We start from the raw sequence: 11,423 nt of genomic DNA on the forward strand, positions 1-11,423 counted from the left end.
CGAAAAAGGGACTGAAAGAGAAGAAAAAGATCGATATGGAGACTGAGATATGAGAGCAGAGAGAGAGAGAGAGAGCGAGAGAGAGAGAGAGGGTTCTCCTGTATTACGTGACGTCACGCAATCAGGCAATATCCCATCGTCCTCGGCCCATGCCTTATGAGGAGGGAAACCAAAATTGCTACAGAGACACATTCAAGGATAATTATGATGAAAGATTACAGGCGTATACATATTTGATGTACTGGGATGGCACGCTCTTCAGAATAACAGACAAGCTGGAGAAAGAGAGGGAGACAAAGAGAGAGAGCAACATAGGGCAGTAGGGTGAGGAAAAAGGTTTTGGTGATTCAATCATTCAATTCCGTTTCCTGTTTGGGTTTGTTTCTTGTGTGTTCCCGGAAAAGGACTAACTTGACGGAGCGAACTCAGAGGGAGGGAGAGAGAAAAAGAGAGAGGAATAGAGGGGGAGAGAGAGAGAGATAGAGAGAGAGGAAGAGAGAGGAATAGAGGGAGAGAGAGAGAGAGAGATAGAAAGAGAGAGGGGAATCCAACAGCTAATGATTAAGTGATAGAAAGCGAGTGAAGTGGAGAAAAGAGAAAAGAGAAAAGAGAGGGAGAGGGAGAAGGAGAAGGAGATTAAAAGTAGAGATGAGTGATGTAATAGGAATCACAGTCCACTGGAGCAGAGAGAGCGACGTGGCTCGTCCCCTCCGCGGCAGTCGCCGACTCTAAATGTGTGAGTGAGCGTGCATGTGTTCCTCTCGGTGTCCTTTGTGCACCGCCATTAATCCTCGTGTGCTCCGTCAGAGGGCTGTGCTCCGTCAGAGGGCTGTGCTCCGTCAGAGGGCTGTGCTCCGTCAGAGGGCTGTGCTCTATGCTTTGGTCCTGTGCCCAGCCTCGCTGGCTGTAACCACCTCAGGTGAACCATCTAAACCCCCCCCCAATGAGACTGTCCAACAACTCCCCTCTCCCTCCACAACCACACTCTCCATGACAAAGTCCTGGGGCGGCAGGGTAGCGTTGGACTAGTAACTGGAAGGTTGCAAGTTCAAACCCCCGAGCTGACAAGGTACAATTCTGTCGTTCTGCCCCTGACCAGGCAGTTAACCCACTGTTCCTAGGCCGTCATTGAAAATAAGAATTGGTCCTTAACTGACTTGCCTAGTTAAATTCAAAAAAAAAAAAAAAAAGTGATTCCAAATCATGTGTCCTGTTATTGGACACCAAAATCTAACCGGGCTTCTGGCTTTAATTATTAGAGACACCTCAGGAAATCCATTTATTCTAGTCCACGACAAAGACAGCCGTTCAGCCACTAAGGTGGGCCACTAAGCTCCAACAATTGTCTTTTGCCCATAGATAACAAACGTGGCTGTTCTATGCCCTCTATTTCTTTCTGAATGTAGATTATTCCACCAAACAGATTCGGTCTACTAAGCCTCTGCTTAGAGTTCCTGGCTGTACTTGTGTTGAACAGAGTCAGCATGTAGGATCTTAATTTGATCACTCTTTTGTCACTGAGAAGTTTCCTGCCGAGCAGGAAATGCGAACGTATTGTGTTTTAAAAGGCTTCTAAAGTTTGCAATTTCCGCTTTGAAATTTCAGACTTGAGTTGCCCTCACAAAAAAATTGTTGGAGGAGGGGTGGGTGCTAAGCTGACATATGGAATTGTTTTTAGATGGTCATACTATGGATCATTTAGCTATTTGGTTTTTGAATTTTTAGGACACCTTTAGGTAGAACATTTGGATTTTCACACTTTTTTGGTTACTACATGATTCCATGTGTGTTATTTCATCGTTTTGATGTCTTCACGGATTATTCTACAATGTAGAAAATAGTACAAATAAAGAAAAACCCTGGAATGAGGAGGTGTGTCCAAACACTAGACTGGTCTTGGTTGGGCCGGGGGTTGGCCGTCATTGGAAATAAGAATTTGTTCTTAACTGACTTGCCTAGTTAAATCAAATAAATACATTTTTTTAAATATATGAAGTCGCCACGTTGAAACGTCAGTACGTACGTATAAAAACGATCAGGGATAAGCGCAATAAAGTCAAAGACATATCAGTGCTATTATTCGCTAAATTAGGTCTCGGCTTTTTGTATCCTTTACAGCTGTCTACAGCTTGTACTTTAAGCCAGCCACAGCCTGAGAACACTAGTCTAGAATGAGTTTCATTTCCTCCCCTGAGACCGTTTCTCTTTCTGTAGCTAACTCCCCATCACCGTGGACAGACAGTTAGTCAATTAGGCAGCTCAGCAATCTATCCTCTACCTCATTTATAGAAAGCACACACACTCAGTCTCCCTGATCCTCTCTCAGAGCATGATTTGTAAGTGGGGGTTAATGCTGCCTGCTGACTGGGCAAAATAGTTAGAGGGTATTGCACACCCTCTGTAAACTTAAACTCCTTCCCAAAACTGCCCCTCCCTTCTCATCTGAACTGGGGACTGGTGTTAAATATGCAAGGGAGCCGTCTTATCCTGCAGAGGAAATTGTATTGGCTGTTACAGCAGGCGGTATGGGGCTTTTTCTATTTCACGCTCCAACCAAGTGCCTCACAATTAGCCTCTTCACAGCCTGTTAACACTGTCTTACATCTGTAAGGGAGAGAGACAAAGAGGGAGGAAGAGAGCGAGAGAGAGCGCGCGCGAGAGAGTTACAGAGAGAACAAGAGAGAAAGCAACAGAGAGAATGAGAGAGAGCGACAGAGAGCGACAGAGAGAGCGACAGAGAGAGAGAGCGAGAGAGAGAGAGAGAGAAAGAGAGCGAGAGAGAGAGAGAAAGAGAGCGAGAGAGAGAGAGAGAAGAGAGAGAGAGAGAGAGAGAGAGAGCGAGAGAGAAAGAGAGAGAGAGAGAGAGAGAGAGAGAGAGAGAGAGAGAGAGAGAGAAGAGAGAAGAGAGAGAGAGAGAGAGAGAGAGCAGAGAGAGAGAGAGAGAGAGAGAGAGAGAGAGAGAGAGAGAGAGAGAGAGAGAGAGAGAGAGAGAGAGAGAGAGAGAGAGAGAGAGAGAGAGATGTATAAGTACACGCTCTTTGCTCTGCTCAACTTTTATTAGCATTGTTAAGTCATCCAGTCAGATGGTACGGTACGGAGTTTTACCCTCAGGTTGTTTGACACGGATGTTGTTCTCTGTCTGTCTCGACACAGTGTGGGATCAAAGAGCAGCCCCAATGTATGTTTCTCACTTTGTATGATTGTGTCTTTTCGGTCTGTGTGTGTGGCCAGGTTCCAGCCAGCAGGCCTGGTAGAGAGGATCCAGGCTATAGCTCAGAACGTGTCCAACATGGCGGTCAGAGTGGAACAGATCCTCCAGAACAGCATGGCCGCCGGCAGAGGTACTATTTCATAACACTAACATTACACACTGGGTTATTGCTGTGCAATACATATGGAACTGCCCATGCCTTATTCACATCATTGGGGGGGGGCAAACATGACTTTCTATGAACATTGCACGGTTCCACCAACTATGGTGACAACTATGGTGACAACTATGGCGGACGGCTAACTGGGCCAGCTCAGTGCATCTTGGCTTGGCTCTGGTCGGGTTTGTCTCAAGCAGCGTGAAAAGGTTCTTCCCACTCTATGAAAACACGAACCGTTGTCATCCTCGCCGGGTAGTCAGAACACCAATTCCAACCGTTTTCGAACGGCAATACACGTCAGACCCTCACCCCTCAGATCTCAAATATAAGCGGCCCGCAGGACAAGTGATTCGCGTATGAAATGAGTTGGTGGTGTGGGAAATAAAAGTAAGATCTACTCGGAGAGAACAAGTCAACAGTGCAGCCAGCCGTCTTTCTTTAGTCCCTTCTCCATTTGATTGCTTTTCCCTCCACTGCTGTTGACTTCTTCTGTCCAACTCCTCCTTTTTTTAATCAAATCCGAAATAATTCTGCTACCGGCACAGTTGATGCCGATTGCGTTTGGAATCACACACACAGGAAAACACGCGCGCTCACACACACAGGAAAACACACACGCGCTCGCGCGCGAGCGTCTGTCAAGGGAACTCAATCGACAGTCCTTAATCCGCTCTTCTTCCCTCCTCAACCAACAGCAAAGTCGTTACCGGAGGCAATTAGTCTTATCTCCCTTTGTTTTCACGGCGAGGACGTGAGGGCAGAACCACAACCGCTTTTATTAATCACAGATGAAGACACAACCAGACTCGGTGGACTTTATTGTGCGTTTCGACTCGGGCGCAGCGGTGATTCATCTCCTGGCTGAGAGAGAGAGAGAGACACACACGCGCGAGACGGCGTGCTCGGAAGTTGGAATTCGCACCTCCCTCTCTCCCAGCCGCCGCTTTTTTAGTTTTTGCGGGGGCCTCGAGTCTCGCGGGGGCCTCGGGTTTTTTATCTAATTAGTCCGCTGCACATTTAATACGGCGACGGTTATTATTATTGGAATCAAAAGGAAGGCGTTGAAATCTTTTGTGTCGCTGGGAAATGTGTGTGGCGGGTTTGAGAGGAGAGAAGCTTGAGGGAGGGAGTGACTGAGACAGACAGAGACAAAGCTTTCATCAGACCACATGGAAGCTGTCAGAGAATGTTTTGTTCCAGAGAGAGGACTACATAGAGAGAGCGAGAGAGATCTGGGGGGAAAAAAGAGGTAGGGGGAGATAGATAGAGAGAGTGGGATTGAGGGAGGGAGAGGAAGCAGGAGATAGGAAGGAGAGAGAGCGACAGCGAGAGAGAGAGAGAGAGAGAGAGGCAGAGTACAAGACCGAAGCCTCATCAATATAACTTCCGGTCTTCTCCCATCCATACTGCTGGAACTTTGAGTTTGAACTGCAGTCTCTCTTCCTGGCTGTAGGTCCCCAGCTGCAGGGAGGCAGTTAGCCAACTCAATGGACCAAATAATGCAGTGAGTGAGCGGACACACATTGTACCGTTAGCCCGGGAGGGATGGCAGCACTGACGAGGGGTTGTATTTCTGTACCCCGCGGTGAACAGTGTGTGCCAAGGCAGGCCGGATGTTGCATGGGAACTGATGGCACATATGGTTTGCTGAAAAGGTTGTTAAATGTCTGTTTTAAGGATGTCTATTCTCTTCACAGGACAAGTATTATGTTGCTTTTCAAGGTGATGCAGGTGTGGATATACACGGTGGTTCTTCCTTTAGAAGTGTTGAGCTTATGCCGCGACCGTTTGTGATAGATGGTGGCAGGTTGTGGTAAATTGCGTCGTTCTGGCAACAGCGGCTGAAACTTAAATCGCGTGCCGTATAATTCTGCGGCACTTTGCACGCTGTGCTGCAGTACGCCGCAACTTTTAAAGGAAGAGCCACTGTAAGGCTTAAAGAGTCTGTATGACTATCGTGTGTGTGTTCTATGTCTCCACGGTGTGTATCTATGATGTGTGTGTTCTATATCTCCACGGTGTGTATCTATGATGTGTGTGTTCTATGTCTCCACGGTGTGTATCTATGATGTGTGTGTTCTAGATCTCCACGGTGTGTATCTATGATGTGTGTGTTCTAGATCTCCACGGTGTGTATCTATGATGTGTGTGTTCTATATCTCCACGGTGTGTATCTATGATGTGTGTGTTCTATGTCTCCACGGTGTGTATCTATGATGTGTGTGTTCTATGTCTCCACGGTGTGTATCTATGATGTGTGTGTTCTAGATCTCCACGGTGTGTATCTATGATGTGTGTGTTCTAGATCTCCACGGTGTGTATCTATGATGTGTGTGTTCTATATCTCCACAATGTGCAACTATGATGTGTGTGTTCTATATCTCCAAGTGAGCAACTATGATGTGTGTGTTCTATCTATGATGTGTGTGTTCTATATCTCCACAGTGTGTATCTACAGTGGGGAGAACAAGTATTTGACACACTGCCGATTTTGCAGGTTTCCCTACATACAAAGGATGTAGAGGTCTGTAATTTTTTATCAAAGGTACACTTCAACTGTGAGAGACGGAATCTAAAATCCAGAAAATCACATTGTATGATTTTTAAGCAATTCATTTGCATTTTATTGCATGACATAAGTATTTGATACATCAGAAAAGCAGAACTTAATATTTGGTACAGAAACCTTTGATTGCAATTACAGAGATCATACGTTTCCTGTAGTTCTTGACCAGGTTTGCACACACTGCAGCAGGGATTTTGGCCCACTCCTCCCTACAGACCTTCTCCAGATCCTTCAGGTTTCGGGGCTGTCGCTGGGCAATATGGACTTTCAGCTCCCTCCAAAGATGTTCTATTGGGTTCAGGTCTGGAGACTGGCTAGGCCACTCCAGGACCTTGAGATGCTTCTTACGGAGCCACTCCTTAGTTGCCCTGGCTGTGTGTTTTGGGTCGTTGCTGGAAGACCCAGCCATGACCCATCTTCAATGCTCTTACTGAGGGAAGGAGGTTGTTGGCCAAGATCTCGCGATACATGGCCCCATCCATCCTCCCCTCAATACGGTGCAGTCGTCCTGTCCCCTTTGCAGAAAAGCATCCCCAAAGAATGATGTTTCCAGCTCCATGCTTCACGGTTGGGATGGTGTTCTTGGGGTTGTACTCATCCTTCTTCTTCCTCCAAACACGGCGAGTGGAGATTAGACCAAAAAGCTCTATTTTTGTCTCATCAGACCACATGACCTTCTCCAATTCCTCCCCTGGATCATCCAGATGGTCATTGGCAAACTTCAGACGGGCCTGGACATGCGCTGGCTTGAGCAGTGGGACCTTGCGTGCGCTGCAGGATTTTAATCCCTTCCTCATGATCATTGATGCCCCACGAGGTGAGATCTTGCATGGAGCCCCAGAACGAGGGTGATTGACCGTCATCTTGAACTTCTTCCGTTTTCTAATAATTGCGCCAACCTTTGTTGCCTTCTCACCAAACTGCTTGCCTATTGTCCTGTAGCCCACCCCAGCCTTGTGCAGGTCTACAATTTTATCCCTGATGTCCTTACACAGCTCTCTGGTCTTGGCCATTGTGGAGAGGTTGGAGTCTGTTTGTTTGATTGAGTGTGTGGACTGGTGTCTTTTATACAGGGAACGAGTTCAAACAGGTGCAGTTAATACAGGTAATGAGTAGAGAACAGGAGGGCTTCTTAAAGAAAAACTAACAGGTCTGTGAGAGACGGAATTCTTACTGGTTGGTAGGTGATCAAATACTTATGTCATGCAATAAAATGCAAATTAATGACTTAAAAATCATACAATGTGATTTTCTGGATTTTTGTTTTAGATTCCGTCTCTCACAGTTGAAGTGTACCTATGATAAAAATTACAGACCTCTACATGCTTTGTAAGTAGGAAAACCTGCAAAATCGGCAGTGTATCAAATACTTGTTCTCCCCACTATATGTGTGTGTTCTATATCTCCACAGTGTTCTGCTATGATGTGTGGGTTCTATATCTCCACAGTGTTCTACTATGATGTGTGTGTTCAATATCTCCACACTGTGTAGCTATGATGTGTGTGTTCTATATCTCCACAGTGTTCTACTATGATGTGTGTGTTCTATATCTCCACAGTGTTCTACTATGATGTGTGTGTTCTATATCTCCATAGTGTTCTACTATGATGTGTGTGTTCTATATCTCCAGTGTTTTACTATGATGTGTGTGTTCTATATCTCCACAGTGTTCTACTATGATGTGTGTGTTCTATATCTCCACAGTGTTCTACTATGATGTGTGTGTTCAATATCTCCACACTGTGTAGCTATGATGTGTGTGTTCTATATCTCCACAGTGTTCTGCTATGGTGTGTGTGTTCTATATCTCCACAGTGTTCTGCTATGCTGTGTGTGTTCTATGTCTCCACAGTGTTCTACTATGATGTGTGTGTTCTATATCTCCACAGTGTTCTACTATGATGTGTGTGTTCTATATCTCCACAGTGTTCTGCTATGCTGTGTGTGTTCTATGTCTCCGCAGTGTGTAACTATGATGTGTGTGTCTCTTCTCTTCGGCAGTGAGAGACGGCTCCTCAGGCCAGTGTGAGGTACCCAGAGATCCCCGCTACCCAGACTGCCCTGGCAAAGTGGATGTGAGTTTCTCTCTGTCTATCTAGCTAGGCTATAAGAGATTCCCCTGATATCTTATAACCAATGTTCCCTATAAGCTCCCTAGGACTGCCGTGCAGAATAAATATCAGCCCGCGTACAGAAGCACGAGATTGAACTTCACTCAATTTTATAAAGTTTTCCCCCTTACACTATCAACCTTTCCTTTTACTGTGGGAATTGTGATCGGATCAAAGCAATATTAGCCACTTTCAATGCAACATTCAGTAATAAACCAGAGAGAGTGACTAAATCATTCAATATGGTTACTGGGCTGTCTGATCATAATCTGACACTTATAGCCAGAAAGCTGTCTAAGAGCAGGTTTAACCTCTCTACTGTTAGAAAGCCAGATCAACTAAGAACACCTAAGAGTGAATTAAGCTATTTTGAAAACGCAATTAAGGGAATGAACTGGAATGGTCTCTTGTCCTATACAGACGTGGAAGCTGATAGTCAGGTTTTTCTATCCACAATCCAGATGACAATAAATGGTTTCCTATAGAAAATCAAATCCAAACCTGGCCAAAAGAGCCCTCTTCCTTGGCTAAATGGAGAAATCTGGAAATTGATGAAATAATGAGATTCTGCTCTAGAAATAGCCCTAAGATCCAAATTAGAGCATGACAGATGTAGGTTTACCATGTTGAGAAATAAGGTGATGAAAGAAATCAGACAGGCCAAGGCAAACTTTTTTATTCACATAATTGGTGAAGCAAAGGGAAATTCTAAACTGATCTGGGAGAATCTAAGAAGTTAACAGGAAAATACCATACTAACACTGCAAAAAGACTAGACATCATGGTGAATAACAATCTAACACAGGATTCAGTCGAAATAGCAATAGCCTTCAATTTCTACTTTATTGACTCTGTCAGGGTTCTGACACAGAACCCCTCCACTGGTTTCTTGGGCTCAGTGCTAGTAAATGATGCTCAACCCGTCTTCATCATAAGGGAGGTTTCTGAGTCAAAGATGAACAAGGTGATTAGCTCACTAAAGAACTCTAAAGCCAAAGATGTGTTTGGGCTGGACTCTACCTTTCTTAAAAACTACAAAGAGTCACTCATTGGCCCCATTACTAAGGTCACCAACACATCTATTGGTCTCGGGGTGTTTCCAAGGGTATGGAAGTCGGCCATAATAACGGCCGTCTTTAAATCAGGCGACCCTGCTCACGTGAGTAACTACAGGCCCATTAGTATACTACCTGTGGTGTCAAAGGTTGTTGAAAAGTGTGTAGCAGAACAACTGATTGCCCACCTCAACAACAGCCCCTTGACATGACACTCCATGCAGTTTGGCTTCAGAGCGAAACACTCCACTGAAACGGCAAACAAAAACAACACAAAACAAGCTACCTAAATATGATTCCCAATCAGAGACAATGACTAACACCTGCCTCTGATTGAGAACCATATCAGGCCAAACATAGAAACGGGAAAACTAGACACACAACATAGAATGCCCACTCAGCTCACGTCCTGACCAACACCAAAACAAAGAAAACACAAAAGAACTAGACAGAACGTGACAGAGGGCAACATATGCTGCTGAGACAGATGTTTATATGTCAAGGGAGAAGCTCCAGGTGGTATCTGATTTTAAGTACCTTGGCATCATACTTGATTCCAACCTCTCTTTTAAAAAGCAGGTGAAAAAGGTCATTCAAATCACCAAATTCAACCTAGCTCATTTCCGATTTATATGAAATTGTTTGACTACAGAGTTATAAAAAATGTACTCCGCCCATACTCTACACAGACTTGTGAGACTTGTGAGGCATAACCAATCAGAGCTGGAGTAGGCCTATATGCAATAGACCATTGCAATATATGGATCTGTGCATATCACTTTAAACTGGACTATGTTTACAGCATGAGCGGACTATGTTTACGGCATGAGCATGTTTTGAGATTAAAGAGAGAGCTGCATGTAGCCATGTGTGCGCATTTGTTCATATCCTTTGCTAGTTAGTGAGTTATTAGCCCAGTTATAGATCATTTGTAGTCAACAATGGGGGAGTGATTGCTTCCTATAAGAACACAAAACATGTGCATTTCTAGACATCTTTGAAAAGTGAGTCAAGTAAACTGTATTTTTCTTGTCTTAAAGAGGCAGTTTTGTATTTTGAGACAGACTTGAGTAAACTAAGTAGCCAGTAGGCAGAACGTAGCATCATTTGTCTGATTCTCTGTAATAATGGTGTGGGAATAATAATGCATTTTATTTTGTAAAGTGGTTTCTTTACAGTCACCTCCTTGTCTGAAGGACAAGTGGATAAACAGGTTAATGTCAAGTCCTGCATGTTTTTTTTTCTTCCAAAATTCTCATGGAATGCAAACATACCTTGAACACCGCACATTGGCTGCTACTGTAGGCTGAATGATGGAGCAGCTCTTTCCATGTTAAAATGCTATGGGATGCATTTTTCTCCATTGCGTTTGATGGTAGGCCCCTCTGGTAGGCCTTCATTACGATCAAATAGCCACAGCAGCCTACTTAGTGGGTACAGCCTCAGTGTTACCAGTAAACGAGCGCTGGAAGTTGCACGGAACTTTCACAACATTCAAGCTTGTGCTCAAGTTTGCGCTCAGCAGACCTGAAATTAGCAAAGTGATAAAATTAGAGGGAACGTTACTTATGACCTGTAATTCCATCCAACTGCACATAGGAACTTAGGTACATCTAATATATGACGAAAACTCCCTATCGTTTTAATATGACCTGTGGCAATTATTTTATTCTTTGATTTGTGTTCACCAAAGACAAAGTCACCTGACCATTGAACTTTGACCCCTGTATCACCAGTGGATGCGTGCCCGCTGGACGTCAGACCCGTGCTATGCCTTCTACGGGGTGGACGGCTCCGACTGCTCCTTCCTCATCTACCTGAGCGAGGTGGAGTGGTTCTGCCCCCCTCTGGCCTGGAGGAACCACAGCAGCCCCCCCACCGTCCATACACACACACGCCAGACTGCCACCACCAAGAGACAGGTGAGACACACACACAGAACCCCTCCCACCGTCCATACACACACACAGTCACCGAACAACTACCATCAAGAGACTGGGAAGAGGGACACACACGCAAAGGAAGACGCATACACTCACAAAAGCAGATGCCCGTATACGCACGAGCCCTGCTAAGAGACGCGTGGCTAAAGCTGACATGTTTAAGCACTTACACGCACTAATTCACACTCAAAAGCGCACAGCCAATAGACAAATGGATCTTCATACTTACACTGTATAAGCTTGAATGGTAGATATGAAAACACATTTTAATGAACGCACGCCAGCCTTCTCTGCTAATTGTTTTACTGTGTTCATCTCTCTCCTCCATCTCCTCCCTCTGCTCCCTCTCCTCCCTCTACTCCCTCTCTTCCCTCCA

General features: G+C 45.0%; 1 protein-coding gene across 3 annotated transcripts in view; it reads left to right on the forward strand.

Moving 5' to 3' along the window:
* LOC112230118 (alpha-1,6-mannosylglycoprotein 6-beta-N-acetylglucosaminyltransferase B-like) overlaps window positions 1-11,423 on the forward strand; it is a 165,401-nt gene that overhangs the window by 60,116 nt on the left and 93,862 nt on the right. For all 3 annotated transcript variants that reach the window (XM_042310817.1, XM_042310816.1, XM_042310818.1), the window contains exons 4-6: window positions 3,232-3,341; window positions 7,940-8,013; window positions 10,841-11,026. In XM_042310817.1, coding sequence (XP_042166751.1) covers window positions 3,232-3,341; window positions 7,940-8,013; window positions 10,841-11,026 — 370 coding nt within the window. The remainder of the gene's footprint in view (window positions 1-3,231; window positions 3,342-7,939; window positions 8,014-10,840; window positions 11,027-11,423) is intronic.

The sequence above is a fragment of the Oncorhynchus tshawytscha genome, linkage group LG32, assembly GCF_018296145.1.
Source record: "Oncorhynchus tshawytscha isolate Ot180627B linkage group LG32, Otsh_v2.0, whole genome shotgun sequence".
NCBI lineage: Eukaryota > Metazoa > Chordata > Actinopteri > Salmoniformes > Salmonidae > Oncorhynchus > Oncorhynchus tshawytscha.